This window comes from Ursus americanus, chromosome 18 (assembly GCF_024610735.1).
Source record: "Ursus americanus isolate L20-20 chromosome 18, mUrsAme1.1.p, whole genome shotgun sequence".
In the NCBI taxonomy this organism is placed as follows: domain Eukaryota; kingdom Metazoa; phylum Chordata; class Mammalia; order Carnivora; family Ursidae; genus Ursus; species Ursus americanus.
The window spans coordinates 58,976,319-58,992,579 of record NC_142144.1 but is presented as its reverse complement, the minus strand read 5'-3'; the positions used below and the strand labels follow the sequence as shown (position 1 = coordinate 58,992,579).

General features: G+C 38.7%; 1 protein-coding gene and 1 pseudogene across 4 annotated transcripts in view; one reads left to right on the top strand and one right to left on the bottom strand.

Moving 5' to 3' along the window:
• KDM4C (lysine demethylase 4C) overlaps positions 1-16,261 on the top strand; it is a 436,152-nt gene that overhangs the window by 43,955 nt on the left and 375,936 nt on the right. For all 4 annotated transcript variants that reach the window (XM_045780262.2, XM_087869653.1, XM_087869652.1 and 1 more), the window contains 2 exons: positions 2,398-2,573; positions 11,560-11,674. In XM_045780262.2, the coding sequence (XP_045636218.1) occupies positions 2,398-2,573; positions 11,560-11,674 (291 nt within the window). The remainder of the gene's footprint in view (positions 1-2,397; positions 2,574-11,559; positions 11,675-16,261) is intronic.
• On the bottom strand, positions 3,510-4,738 carry LOC148108615 (prolyl hydroxylase EGLN2 pseudogene; annotated as a pseudogene).

Genomic DNA, 16,261 nt, shown 5'->3' with positions numbered 1-16,261 from the left:
TTTAAAAAGGTTGGAAGGCAAGTTATAGGGTAAGAGAAGATATTTGATACATGCACACATATATTGATATTTACAAATATCTATACACACATCCAAGAATAACCAGACTATATCCCTATACATTAATAAGAAAAAGACCAACAGGGGTGCCTGGGTGGCTCAGTTGGCTAAGCATCTGCCTTCAGCTCAGGTCATGATCCCAGGGTCCTGGGATAGAGTTCTGTGTCGGGCTCCCTGCTCCTCAGGGAGTCTGCTTCTCCCTTTGTCCCTCCTCACACTTGTTCTCCCTCTCTCTCTCTCTCTCTCTCTCTCAAATAAATAAATAAATAAATAAATAAATAAATAAAATCTTAAAAAAGAAAAAGAAAAAGACCAACAATGCAATAGTAGAATGGGTAAGAGACTTGAAAAAACCCTTTACAAAAGGGAGTATTCACAGAGTCAGTGAATATGTGAAGAGGTTTCTTTAGAAATTAAGAAAATACATGGGGTGGCTGGGTGGCTCAGCCATTAAGCGTCTGCCTTCGGCTCAGGTCATGATCCCAAGGTCCTGGGATCAAGTCCCACATCGAGCTCCTTGCTCGGCGGGAAGCCTGCTTCTTCCTCTCCCACTCCCCCTGCTTGTGTTCCCTCTCTCGCTGTCTCTCTCTGTCAAATAAATAAATAAAATCTTAAAAAAAAAAGAAATTAAGAAAATGCAAATAAACTCTACACTTGGCTACCATTACACAACCTATAAGAAAGACTAACATTTAAGTGATCGACAGTACAAAGTGATGATGAAGGTGGGGAGTTAACAGGAACTCTGCATACATTGCTGGTGGATGTGTGAAATGGTACAACCACTTTTTTTAAAAAAAGATTTTATTTATTTATTTGAGAGACAGAAAGTGCAGGGGGAGGGCAGGGAGAGTAGGAGAAGCAGGCTCCCCGCTGAGCAAGGAGCCCAATGTGGGACTTGATCCTAGGACCCTGGGTTCATGACCCGAGCCGAAGGCAGCTGCTTAACTGATTGAGCCACTCAGGTGCCCGGTGCAACCACTTTGATAAACATTTAGTAATAACTGTTAAATTTGATCTATACATATCCAGTGTCCCAGTAATTTCACTGATAGGAGTGTCTGTAGATATGTGTTTAGAGAACTATGTGCTCTTATGCAGCAGAAAATGCACACGATATTAATAGTGTTATTTGCAAAAGCCAATAATCAGAAAAAGACAAGTGAGCACTAAATGGTCCCCCGTTTATAAATAAATATTTGTACGAAGGAGTACTGAGTAGGAATGAACATCAGTGAACTTAAGCTATATAGAACATCATATTTGAATCTCATAAAATTATTGAGTAAAACACAAAAGATACATTTCAAAAATCGGTGCTAGGGATGCTACCCAGGCATAAAACCATAAACCCCGGAAAGGAAATGCATACCATCAATGCCGTGATGGTGGTTACCTTTTGGCCGGGAGAGAAATGCGTTTGGAGGGCACTTGGAGGTACTCTGGTGTTTGCTTTATAATAATTCACAGTTACATATTTGTAATTACGTGTTTTATTAATGTGTGCTATCTGTATTTTGCAATTTTTTAGAGTTTATCTTAAAAAATTAAAACAATTTCTAAAGGTGAATAAATTCCAGCTATAAATCATGACTTAATTAATAACTTTGTCCCTTCTGATTTTTAATCATATGCATATAGATTTTTGGTCTTATTGTTTAATGATATTTTCACTGTTGGTAATTAAGTGTTTAAATACTGTTGGAAAAGAGTGGTGTGCTGAACTGCCTCATATAGGAACATAAACATTGATAATGCACATCTCTTTTCAACTTCATGTTCAGTGATGTCATGTTGGTAAGCTCAAAATTAGCCATGGTGAGTGCAGTTATATCGTGGAAATAGGCAAGAGCTACAAATCAAGGTTTTCTCCACCTTCCCAGAAAACTGATTGCTAACCATGTACTAGCACACCACTCTATTACTTGCCATATTGTGTGAGAGGTATTTAAAGAAAATAATACTGACTAAACAAATAAAAAAAAATACTGACTAAACTTCAAGTTATTTTGCTTCTATGTGTCTCTCAATTTTACTTTTAAAATTGAGAGGTTAGTAGTATCAACTAAAAAATAAGTTAATAAAATTACAGTATTTGGTATAAAAGTACTGTTTGGTATAATGCCCAATAAATTTTGTTTAAAAAAATCATATCAGTAAGGTGAATATTTAGGAGAATACTGACATTTCCCTTAATCTGAATCTTCACAGTTCTTTTACACATTTATTATAGAAATGCTAAGATATTCTTCACTTGTATTCTGTTGGAATATCAAAGCTAAATGACTACCTGGAATGTTTTCCAGATAATATTTTATTTTATTATTTTATTTTTAGGTGATTCCTCCTCAGGAATGGAAGCCAAGGCAGTGCTATGATGACATTGATAATTTGCTTATTCCAGCACCGATTCAGCAGATGGTCACAGGGCAGTCGGGACTGTTCACTCAATACAACATCCAGAAAAAAGCCATGACAGTGAAGGAGTTCAGGCAGCTGGCTAATAGTGGCAAGTGAGTGCATGCAGTTTGCTACTTTTATTGTTTTCGAAGATATACATGAGCATGGTAAGAAATCAAGTAGCCAGAGGAGCTTGTGATGAAAAGCAGGAGTCTCCTGCACGTCTTCTTTCAGTTTTCATTTAACTGTTTCTGTTTTCTGTTCTCCAGGTGGTTGCTTGCTTACATTTAGTTTACTGCTAAGGAAATTGTTTCTCATTTTATCATTTTATTCATAATATCTGTAAATAGTTTTTTCTGTCTTTTGGTTGCCATGAATATTTTTGATTCTACACATGATTCATATTTGTTAGGCGAATTTTGTGTGACAGCGTTTAAGTCTTTTTTTTCCAGCTCTGAGGTAAACTTTTATTTTTTTTCCTGGCTGATAGGACTCTTCACACCCAAGCTCCTCCCAGCAGCTTTTATCCCAGCAGCTTTTATCCTGCTTACACAGTGGCAGCGTAGTCCAAAAGGTGCCAAGGCCATAGGGGTTGGGGAATCACTTCGCATTTCAGGCTGGAGGAGTGAGGGGCTTGGGGATACTCCCTGCCAACAAACCTTTACCAGCAAGAGGCCAGGACATCCCAACCCCCAAGCCTGCATCCTGGTGGGAGGTGGCAATGGCTCTTTCCAGCTTTCCACACCTGAGAGGAACAGGACCAGACTGGGTAAGCCACAGGCCCCCAGCTCCAGTGATGGTAGCTCCTAAACTTGGTCCCTGCCCGGGTCACAACCCCAGCTCCCATCACAGGCAGGGCTCCTTCTTGGTCCTCAGTGTCAGATGGAGCCCTCTACACTAGTCAGGACAGAGACAAAGCTGGAAGCAGTAGCAGTGGCAGAAAAGGAGCAGGCACTGAGACTGGTGGGTTGTTCTGCCAGCAGCATGGGGCCAAAGGCTCTCCTGAAGTCCGGGCAGGCTCTTTGTCCTTGCAGTTCTGGGGCTGGCCACTATGGGGGTGTAGTGGGCCGTAACACAGGTTCTTGGGCACCTTTCTTTCTGGATGCTAGCTGATAACTTGTCTTTGGCTGCTGTCTACTCCTTGGCATCAAAATAACCAGATAGTGATGGCATACCTGGTGGCATAGGGTGGTTGCACCTCACGGGGGTTCTGCTGATCAGACCAGAAAATGAGCAGCCCATCAAAGAATGGCTCTATGTCGATTACCACAGGCCAGCCCTCAGGGAAGATCTGCAGCAGGCCACCATGCACCTTGATGTCCCAGTTCTGATTCAGGTAATAGTTACAGATGATACAGTGCCCATTGCTGTGGGGATTGTCCACATGCCTTACGTACCCCAGCCTATTGCCTGAGTAAGACACCATCATGGCCTTGATGCGCCCGTTGATGACATAGCCACCCAGCACCCAATGCAGTGGCAGATTACAGCATCCATGTGGACCATGAGGACCCCAGTGCTTCAGCAGCTGGGCTTGTGGCCTTCTCCTGAGGCAGTCTGGCCTTGCAGATGCTGTGTGGTGGGATAGCCTGCTGCCTTACTAGCTGTCTGTCATGCTGGTGCCCTCTCTACTTCAGGGCCTCCACCTTGGCCAGCACATGGCACCCAGTGCCGCCCCCCGGAAGCTGTCCTTGACACAGATGCCATAGTATTGCATGCAGAGCACAATATAGTCGAGGGCCAGGTGCTTGGGTGTGACAAGCAGCACCTCCTTCTCCAGCCCCACGCTAACCTCACCATTGCCACTGCTGCACCCATGCTGCCCTCTGCTTTGGCCTCTGCCTCCTGGTTTTCCTCCCTGCCCCGAGGCCTGCTTGCTTGGGTACAGGGGCATCCCCACCACCCTCTGTCCATTTCCATTTTGGAACCTCAGGCCTGGTGCCCTGGGGCACCAGTTGCTAGCACCCTTTGGTGACTAGTGCTGCAACATCTTCACTCTGCAGCAGCTGCAGCTCACCACCATCCTGCCTGCCGAAGCCCTACCACACTGGGCTGGCTGTGGTGGAAGTGGCTGTGGCCCTGGGGGTCCCACTCCCTGCCAAGGCCTTAACAGGTGTTCCTGGTCTGTTGTAGGTGTGTAGCAGGGGACGGGGCAGGTAATTCTCTATTCCGATCTTGGCCCAGCCAGGATCCAAGGGCTGCGACACAGGATCTGGCAACCTGAAAGAGCCTAAGGGAGAGCCTGACTTAGGGGCTGTGGCTGGCACAGGCTGTCCATGGCAGTAGTGTCTTCATCTCTTGGGTATGGAAGGTAAGACCCAGGCCCGTGACACCACCCTCCTCTGCCTCTTCCACTTGATGCATCTGGGGCTGGGGCAGCTATGCCTGGCATAGGGCAGGGTGAAGCAGGGCAGGCAGCAGAGGCTCTTCTTATACCTTGGGTGTGTTCACTGGTCCCCAAGTCCTCTGCTGCCCCTAGGGGCTTGGGAAAGGACCCATCAGGGTGGTGAGCTTTTTCCTCTGCCTTCCATGACATCAGTTGTGCCAGCCCACCAGTGCTGCACAGCTCACACCATACCCCTGACAATGTTTAAGTCTCAAATGATAAATTCTATATTTAGAAGATGAGTAATTTAAAAAGAAAACCCTTGAATGACTTGAAGGGCCACCATTATTGTATTAGCTGTATTGTAATTATACCTTTGCTGTGTAACAAATTACCCCAAACCTTATAGCTTAAAACAACAAACATTTATTTAATATCTCAGTTTCTGTAGGTCAGGAATCTGGGAGTGGCTTAGCTGGGCGGCTGTGGCTCAGGGCCTCTCATGAGGTTGCAATCAAGATGTCAGGTGGGGCTGTTATCATCTGAAGGCTTGACTGTGACTGGAAGATCCCCTTCCAAGATTATTCTGCTTGCGTGGCTGTTGGCTAGAGTCATGAGTTCCTTGCCACGTGGACTGCTTTCTCATGTTGCAGCAGCTGGCTTCTTCCAGAGCAAGTGATCCAAGACAGTAACCAAGATGGAAGCCACAGTATCTCTTCATGATCTGTTTCTTGACTGTCCTTTTTGCCATATTCCATTTGTTACAAGCCAGTTGTAAAGTGCAGCCCTTCATCAGGGGGATGAGAATTAAGCTCCATTTCTTGAAGGGAGGAGCATTAAAGAATTTGTGAATATATTTAGAAACCATCACTGTTATTATTATAGATTACATTTCTTTTTAAAGATTTATTTATTTATTTGAGAGAGAGAGAGAGCATGCATGAGTTGGGGCAGGGGCAGAGGGAGAGGGAGAGAGAGAGGGAGAGAAGCAGACTTCCCACTGAAGGCAGAGCCCAACACGGGCTTGATCCCAGGACCCCAAGATCATGACCTGAGCCAAAACCGAGTCAGATGCTTAACCAATTGAGTCACCCAGGTGCCCCTTTAAATTACCTTTTTAAAGAAAGTTTCTGATATGGTAGTTAAAGCCCAAGACCAAAACATTAATTTGAAAAAAAATTAAAACTCCAAATCAACCAATCAATCAGCCAATCAAAAAACATCACCGTCTAAATTCTCTGGATAGGTGTGTGTGAAATTAAACTTTTTGGATGAATTTAGTTGATATCTTTTTAAAATTTAAAATTGACATAGTCAGTACTTGATGGTGCTTGAAGAATCTTAATTCTGTGTGTAAAGTTCCAGTTATGGAGCCTTGTGGCTATTCCAAAGGAATTGAAAGTTTTATATTTCATGTGAGTCCCTTCTTTTGAATTTTTGGTAGGCGTTGTTTTAGATCTCATTAATTGAGAATGTAAAACTTTTACATAGACTGGACTGCTTTGTATTCAAACTCTTTTAAGAACTCTTTTAACCACTTATTAGAGTAATGCTATTGAAACAAGATTGTGTTAGCAAATTTACCCAACTTTTTAAAAATATAAATGATTTGCTGTATTCTTTTTTCCTTCTTGATCATATTCTATATTTGTTTATTATTCTCACTAAAAGAGATTGATAACATGTTTTATTTATTTTTTATTTTTTTACTTTGCAAGAGTTTTTATTTATTTTTATTTTTTCATTTCTTTTTAAAAATTAATTTATTTTTTATTATTGACATATAATGTATTATTTGTTTCAGGGGTACAGGTCTGTGATTCATCAGTCTCACATAATATACAGCACTCACCACAACACATACTCTCCCCAGTGTCCATCACCTGGCTACCCCCCCCCGCCCCAGGTCCCGCAGCCCTCAGTTTGTTTCCTGAGATTGAGAGTCTCTTATGGTTTGTCTCCCTCTCTGGTTTCGTCTTGTTTCATTTTTTCCTCTCTTCCCCTGTGATCCTCTCCCTTGTTTCTTAAATTCCACATATCAGTGAGATCATAAGATACTTGTCTTTCTCTGATTGATTTATTTCACCTAGGTTTGCTATATTCTGTTATTTATCTTCTAGCATCCATTTCCAGAGCCATTCTTAAAGTGTTAATTAAACAGATTAGTTCATTTAGTGGAACGTTTGCTTGGCTACTTTGATATTTCGGGAGACAATTTGTATTTGAAAGTAATCAGATTATACTTACTAGAAAATGTTTGTTAGTACCTTTAATAACCATTATAATGACCATAGGAGAGGTGAAAAGTACAATGGGGTTTCAAAGGAAAATAAGACTTCTGTGGTTGATAATCAGGAAGGGAGTAATTTCATTTTGTAGGTGGTGTTCAGATGGATTTTGAAGAATGGTCAGAAATGCTTTTATCAGTTACAAAAGTAATATATGCTTATTTAAAAATTCAAACATTATAGAAATATATAATTTTAACTCCCAGAGACGATCACTGTTAATAATACATGGTAATTCAAAATACTGATGAGAACAGATCCTTGAAGACCTTTTTTCCTTGTCATCGAGAAACTTGTATCATCATCTCTAGCTCATGTGATTATGGTAGCGTGGTATCAATTTTCTATTTAGAGGGAATTTATTTCACTAGGCACTTATTTTGTTCATATATCTGTTCAATTTTTACTTTGGTGGCTTAGTTGTAGATTGATTTTCCTGAATTCAGCCATTCGGGTGACATTGTTTGTTTTGTGTATCGCTTTATACCCAGTGCCTGGTACAGGATCTGGGGGTATATAGTAGGGTCTGTTTTAGTATTTGTTGATTGAATGAATAGTGTCATGAAAGCTAAGATAAACTTGAAGTGGTATAAATTATTGGACAGATTGCAGTGATTTATTTAATAATGTAAATATCTCAATTTTCTGAAGTTTTTATTTATTTATTATTATTATTTTAGTAATTTTACTTATTTATTAGAGAGAGAGAGAGCATGAATGGGAGGGGAGGGGCAGAGAGAGAAGGAGAAGCAGGTTCCCCACTGAGCAGGGAGCCCCACCTCAGGGCTAGATCCCAGGACCCTGAGATCATGACCTGAGCCGAAGGCAGAAGCTTACTGACTGAGCCAAGCAAGTGCCCTTTTCTTTCTTTCAGTCTTTTTTTTCTTTTCTTTTAAGATTTTATTTATTTAGATTTTCTGAAATTTAAAAATAATTTTTAAAAATAATTGGTTGTTTTTTTTAAGTTGTGAAATATATCTATTATGAGAAATTGCCTAACAGGTTATCCCATGTTAAGTTTTATTTTTTGAGTTGGATTAATTTCATTATAATTGTTACAGTGTTAAAATGCCTTTAATGGGAATGCAAACTGGTACAGCCAAATCTGGAAAACTGTATGGAGGTTCCTCAAAAAGTGAAAAATAGGGACGCCTGGGTGGCTCAGTCGGTTAAGCCCTCTGACTCTTGATTTTGGCTCAGGTCATGATCTTATGGTCGTGAGATTGAGCACCACATTAGGCTTGAGGCTGAGCATGGAGCCTGCTTAAGATTCTTTCTCCCTCTCCCTCTGCTGCTCCCTTCCATGCACTTGCACCATCTCTCTTTCTCTCTCCAAAAATAAATTCTTAAAAAAAAGTTAAAAATAGAACTACCCTGTGATCCAGCAATTGCACTACTAGGTGTTTACCCAAAGGATAAAAAAATACAGATTTGAAGGGGTACACGTACCCTGATGTTTACAGCAGCACTATCAACAATAGCCAAACTATGGAGAGAGCCCAAATGTCCATTGACGGATGAATGGATAAAGAAGAATACACACACACACACACACACACACACACACACACACACACACACTGGAATATTACTCAGCCATCAAAAAAGTTTTGTCATTTGCAATGATGTGGATGGAGCTGGAGTGTATTATGCTAAGTGAAATAAGTCAGTCAGACAAAGACAAATATCATATGATTTCACTCATATGTGGAATTTAGGAAACAAAACAGATGAACATATGGGAATGGAAAAAAAAAGAGGGAAGCAAACCATCAGAGACTCTTAACGATAGAGAACAAACTGAGGGTCGGTGGAGGGAGGTGGGTGGGAGGTGGACTAGATAGGTGATGGGTATTAAGGAGGGCATTTGTTATGATGAACAATGGGTGTTGTATGTAGTATGTAGGTGATGAATCACTAAACTCTCCTGAAACCAGTATTACACTGTATGTAAACTAACTAGAATTTAAATAAAAATTTGGAGAGAAAAAAAATGAAGATTCCTAGGGAAAAAAAAAACCTTTGAAAATTCTTTTTATATTTCCTCTGCCAATTCCATGTAGGAAATTTGTTTCAAATGCCAGTGAAATGGGTTTCTAAGTCTCAATCCAAGGCTCTTGCTTGTTCACTTATAGCTGTACTCGGGTCAAATGGTGTTCATAATGGTTGTAGTATGGTCCTGAGATGGAGTTAATTTTCATGGGAGGCAGGAGGCATTCTCCTGGTTTTTGTGTTCATCTGTTTTCCTTCATTCAGTATATGCCCTTGCATAGGTCCACAGTACATAATATGCTTGGTGTAAGCAGTAGACAGGATAACATGCTCATTTGGTTAATAACACAACTTAGTTCAAAGAAAATCTAGAGATCTTCAACATAGTTCTATAAAACTTCATGGAAGTGAGTAATGTACTCTCTTGTATCACTTACATTACTGATCTATACTTTCTTCTAGGCATGGAACTGTGTGCTTTACATAATTATGTAATGGAGTCCTCACAATAGTTGAACTGTTACTATCCCTGTTTTATAGAGTAATAAATGAGGTCCAGGGAAATTGAGTGCTTTGCTCAGGATTACATAGCGTATACATGGCAAAGATTCAAAGCTCTAGGCAGGCTGGTCCTGGAGACCCATCTCTTAACAATTGTAGTAATAGTGAATAAAAGGTTCTGGAAAAAAGGAATGGTTGGATTGCTTTTGAGCAAATTGATACTGGATTTGTGCGACAGCTGTAATTGTTTCACAGTCTTCTAGGGATGGAATCTGTAGCTGGGTTTCATTAGAATTGGGCACCAATTGATTGAACTGGTCACTCTTTTCAAGTTTAGAATCATTGTTTCAAATATCCACAGATCTTAGAATTTAACCTCAGTAGCCAATACTGAACCAGATGTTTCTTTTTTAGTGTTATAGGTAGTTAAAAATTGATCATGATTGAGTAGTATATAGTGATAGATTCTTTGGGTCTCTTCTAGTGAAAGACAGTTTAGGACTTTAGTATCCAAAATGCAAAAATTTCTCTGTAAGGCATAATAAACAATATCTCTGTTACCTTTTTTATCACCTGAGTCTGACCTCTGGTTAGCTTGCCTAGGATTCTTATTACTATTGAAACCTACCAATCGAAGTGGTGGCATACAGTGGAGTTAATGATGCTTTCATGCCCATCCTTTTTAAATTTTTGGCTGTCCTGTTGAGATTCTAATGTTTTGGGTAAATCAGCAAATTATTCTATATTTCAGATACAGTTGTTAATTTGTTTGGTTTTCTTGCTTACTGCTTGGGTAACTAGTTTGGGGTCCCAGTATAGTGAGTATTGATTTTGATTGTTCTGCAGTTATTAAATATATAATAAAATGTCAGTAGGCCTTATGGGGATTGCTACTGCTGCTAAACACTCTTTTTCTGTTAAAAAACCTGTTTCATTACTTTCTTAGTTTGTTGATTTCTTTTTTTTCTCATATAGAAATACTGGTATTTTTTTTTGTGTGTGTATTAATATAAGATTGTTTGTTCACAGTCCAAAAAATACAGAGAAGTAAGTGCCTTTCTGTAATTCCAATGCAAAAGATAACCATTAATATTAATAATATGGTCTATATTTCTTTTTGGCCTTATGAGTACAGTTATAGATTTTTTTACATAAATATTATCATAGTGTATTCACCATTCTATAACCTACTTAATTCGTTGTGGAAAGATATTAATATCAATACATAGAAATATCTACCTTATTTTGTAGTCTGTATTTTATTGAATTTAGCCCTTGTTGTTGGATGACATTAGTTTGAGTTTTCAGTTAATGCTGGAGCAAACATCCCAGGTCATGTATCATTTATACATCTCTGCGTTGTTAGAATGAATGAATTTCCAAAGTTGGATTTTAGGGTTGAAGCTACACATTTTTTAATGGTTTTGGTATTTCTAAAAAGTTACACTCTGGAAAGTTTGTACTACTTTATACTTTCACTCCAGCTGTGTAAGAGACGTCTCTTTCTTTCCTGCCATTAATATATTAAGCATTTGCCAATCTAGTGGTTGCAAAGTATCTTATTTTGGTTTTGCTTTCTTGGACTTTAGTGAAATTATTTTTTGTCAGTTTTTCTGTAGATGTTTTACCATTTGCGTGTAAGTCTGTAAAATTTACTAGTATAGTATAATTGGTTAAAGATTTTAGAAGATAATTTGAAAGATAAAATAATGAATTTTTAACTATTTTCCTTTGATATTTGATACTTCCGTGAGTTTTTTCCTTATTAGTAAAATATATGAAGGTATTTTATAGAGTTATTTAGGAATCTTTAGAGTATCCAGAGATCTGTGATAAATACATTTGTATATTTACTTGTTAGATTTGACAACATGAGTTGCTGCATTGTTTTCATTTTAATAAAATTTTGTTTAGAAAGTGATTTATGTGATATGGGTGGGGAAAATCTTAATCGCCGTATCAGTTTGTACTCCTTTCATTTACCTTTTGCAGATACTGTACTCCAAGATACTTGGATTATGAAGACTTGGAGCGCAAGTACTGGAAGAACTTAACTTTTGTGGCACCCATCTATGGCGCAGACATTAATGGGAGCATATACGATGAGGTATATTTATACTGTAATGGGTTTTGTAAAGGGCAGATTTCCTATTTTTGTTACTGTTTTAGGTACTTGAGAAGTAGTCCTTTGTTATGCTTTGTGTGATCCATAATTCCTCATAGGATAAGAGGAAATCAAGACGTATCAGTAGGATTTCTGTTGCTGGTATTTTTCAGATTGAAACCAGCAAATGGTACAAATACCTGAAATTGTTCAACAGTAATATATTATGTGGTTATCTGGCTAAACTTTAAATTACACTAAAATTTTTTTTAAGCAAAACACATTATAAAGATATTTGGGAAACAGGAAATATTATCCATAATACTACCACCTTAAGGCAAAAAACAGTATTTTAATATGCAGTCTTCTAGTAGTTTTCCCTAGTCATTTGGAAAAGTTAAATTTGAACAGGCTTACTGTCCTTTTTTCCACAAATTGTGAAAAATTTTCTTATTTATTTATTTAAAAAAAAGATTTATTTATTTTAGAGAGAGCATGCACACACATGCACAGGGGAAGGGGCAGAGGGAGAGGGAGAGAGAGAATCCCAAGTAGACTCCCTGCTGAGCATGGAGCCTGTGGGGGTTGGGGGGGTGGGGGCTAGTTCTCAGAACCTGAGATCATGACCTGAGCCAAAATCAAGAGTCCCACACTCAACCAGCTGAGCCACCCGGGTGCCCCGATTTTTCTCTTTTTTAAAAAAGTACATATTATTACAGTCTTTCCTGTTATTTTTTATGAGACCATAATATACAAAGAATCTAGTCCTTTTTGCCTCCTCCTAATACATGTAAACTTTGCCTGTTGTTGCTGCTGTTGTTCTTCCTTTTTGAAACCTTTTATTCCCTCTCTCACTGTTTTATTTTGGGACATGTCTTACATACTGAAAGGTTGAAGTAGTGCCGTGACGACTGGGATATCTTCACCTAGATTCACTAGTTGTTAGTATTTGCCTCATTTCCTTTGTTTTTCCATTGTTCTGCCATTGTCTCTCTTTTTCTCTGTGTTTCTGTCTGTCTGCAATAACATTTGAAAGTAAGTTGCAGACATTATGACAGTTCTTTAATTATTTCAGTACGTGTGTTTTAATAACAAGGCAATTTAACATTTGTATATCATTTAATATGCAGATCATATTCATGGGATCCTAATTTTGCCAACAATATATATAAATTTTTCCCTTCATCTGAAGGATCTGGTTGAGGATTTCTCTTTATAATTAGTAAGAGATTTATAGGGTGATGCTTAGAGACTAGATGACTATCCTTTATCCCAGCAGCCTTTCGTTCAGTGAATTTACATCCATTGATAATCTTTGTCTGAATCTATTATTATAGTATTTTTAAACATTTTGTATTTTGAAAGCTAGGAAGGTGCATAAAACATAACTTAAAGCTTCACAAATTGTTGCAAGGTGATCACCTGTGTACCATCATTGACCTCAGGGACCCCAGAGTTCCCTCACACACCTTCTTCACTGATAATGGTCTTCCCTTTTTTCTTCAAAGATAGTCACTATTGTGACTTTATGGCAATCATGTACTTCTTTTCTTTAAAGATGTAATTCATTATATCCTGTTTCTGAGTTTTATATAACTAGAAGAATCATTCAGTGTGTATTCTTTTATATCTGGCTTCTTTCCTGCATTATAAACATTTCTAAGCTTTTTCTGCACTATAGCTATAGTTCATTCATTTCTTTGCTGTGTGTTATTCTATTGTATAAATGTTCCACAGTGCATTTATTGTTCTGCAGCTTATGGTCATGTTGATTACTTCTAGTTTTGGCTTTTATGCACATAACTTTCATGAATGTTCTTCACGTTTCCCTGGGCATGGAAGCATGTGTTTATATTGGATGTAGGCCTGGTAGTGGTTATAGGGTATGCATATGCTTAGCTTTAGAAGAAAACTGTTTTCCAGTTTGTACCTTCTTATAGCAGTGTTTTTGAGTTCCCATTGCTCCACATCCTACCTAATACTTGGTATTGTCATTCTTTTAAATTTAGCTATATTGTTGGGTGTGTGTAATAGTAGCTTGTGGTCTTAAGTTGTGTTATGATTTTTTTTCTTATGTTCATTGGCTGTTTGGATTTTCCCTTTTATTGAGGTGCCTTTTTAAGCCTCTTAAATATTTTTCTGTTGTGTCTTGTTTTTCTTACTGATTTATAGTTCTTCATACATTCTGGGTATGAGGTAGTGGCACAATTTAAAATTTTCTAGATGGATTTCTTTTGTTTTTTTTTTTTTTTCTTAAAGATTTATTTATTTTAGAGAGAGAGAAGGGGGAGGGGCATAGGGAGAGGCAGAGAGAAACTTAAGCAGACTCTGTGCTGAGCATGGAGCATGACACGGGGGCTCAACCTCATGACCCTGAGGTCACAACCAGAGCTGAAACCAAGAGTTGGACGCTTAACTGACTGCACCACCCAGGTGCTCCCAGATGAATTTCTAAATTGAAAGGACCATTCTTTTTTTCTTTTTTTCCCTTAAAGATTTTATTTATTTATTTATTTTTTGAGAGAGAGAGCGCGTGCGCGCGTGCGTGCACACACAAGCATGGGGGAAGGGCAGAGAGAGAGAAGCAGACTCCCGGCTGAGCAGGGAGCCCCACACAGGACTCCATTGAGGACCCCATGATCATGACCTGAGCTGAAGGCAGACGCTTAATCGATTCAGCCACCCAGGCACCTAAAAGGACCATTCTTATTTTTGAATATGGACTAGATATTAGATGATACTGTGGAAAGTAATGATGGCATGGTGACTATATATATATACATATATATATTATATATATATATACTATTTATATATATATTTATATATACTATTTATATATATATTTATATATGTATATATATATACACAAACATATTTATTTTTTAAAGATACACATTTAAATATATACAGGTTAAGTGACATGGGGTTGGAATTTGCTTTTAAAATACTTTAGAGGGGCGCCTGGGTGGCGCAGTCGTTAAGTGTCTGCCTTTGGCTCAGGGCATGATCCCAGCATTCTGGGATCGAGCCCCATGTCAGGCTCCCCCACTGGGAGCCTGCTTCTTCCTCTCACACTCCCCCTGCTTGTGTTCCCTCTCTCACTGGCTGTCTCTCTCTGTCAAATAAATAAATAAAATCTTAAAAAAAAAGTAAAAAAAAATACTTTAGAAAATAAGATGGATTGGATATAGTTGAAAGAAGATTGCCAAAATATTGGCAATTGAAGCTAAATGATAGATATATGAAATTTTAAGTTTGTATATGTTTGAAATATTAAAATAAAGTTAAAAAAGAGAAAACATTCCCCGTTCTCCTTTTGGGTTTTCTTTAATTTAAGTAAATTCTATGTTGAGAATTTATTATTTATTAAGGTAGTGTGTACTCATGTAGAAAATTGAAAAAATATAGAAAAATATGAAGAAGAAAATAAAAATTGCTCATAAGCTTACCAAACAGAAACAACCTCTTTAAGATTTCCTTTGGCTTTTCATTTTATGTGAATGTGTATGTATATGTATGCATGTGTTTGCATGTTAGTATATGTTTCCCAAAGGGCCAAGGAGGTTTTAACAGTTTTTGGCTTTAGAAACATTTTCTGATATTGCTCTTTAGAGGGTCGTTTAGTGTATTCTAATTGCAGCCATGTTTAGATTGTCAAATTGTGTCTTGTATTAGATTATTGCTATATATATATTTTTAAAGGTTTTATTTATTTATTGAGAGAGAGAGAGCATGAGCAGTGGGGGGAGGGGCAGAGGGAGAGGGAGAAGCAGGCTCCCTGCTCAGACTTGGGGCTTGATCCTAGAATCCTGAGATCATGACCTGAGCTGAAGGCAGATGCTTAACCGACTGAGCCACCCAGGTGCCCCAGATTATTGCTGTATTTTTCTAGAATTTCAATTCTAGTGTATTCTTACTGATTTATTCTTTAGTGATAACAAATCTATTTTTTTAAAAAGATTTATTTATTTGAGAGAGAGAGAGGGAGAAGGAGAGAGAGTCCCAAGAGACTCTGTGCTGAGCATGGAGCCCAATACAGCACTTGATCTCAGGACCCTGAGATCATGACCTGAGCCCAAACTAAGAGTCAGATGCTCAACCAACTATGCCACCCAGGTGCTCCAATAGCAAATCTGTTTTTAACATGTGGTTACTTATATTTGGGAAAATGAGTGCCATTAACAGTTAAGCTTCCTTAAAGAACATGGCACTTTGTCTTAAATCACTTCTGTGGGGTTTCCATTGGAGTGGATAAAGCAGAGTAAATACTGTTGGCATTTCATACATGGGACCTAGGGAGGTAGTTCCAAAGTTCCTAGGCTGTTAAGGGGCTGCCAGGTGTGGGCGCCTGGGTGGCACAGTCGTTAAGCGTCTGCCTTTGGCTCAGGGCATGATCCCAGCGTTCTGGGATCAAGCCCCACGTCAGGCTCCTCCACTGGGAGCCTGCTTCTTCCTCTCCCACTCCCCCTGCTTGTGTTCCCTCTCTCGCTGGCTGTCTCTCTGTCACATAAATAAATAAAATCCTAAGAAAAAAAAAAAAAAGGAGGAGGGGAGCTGCCAGGTGCTCTTTTTGTTCCATACCAGTTT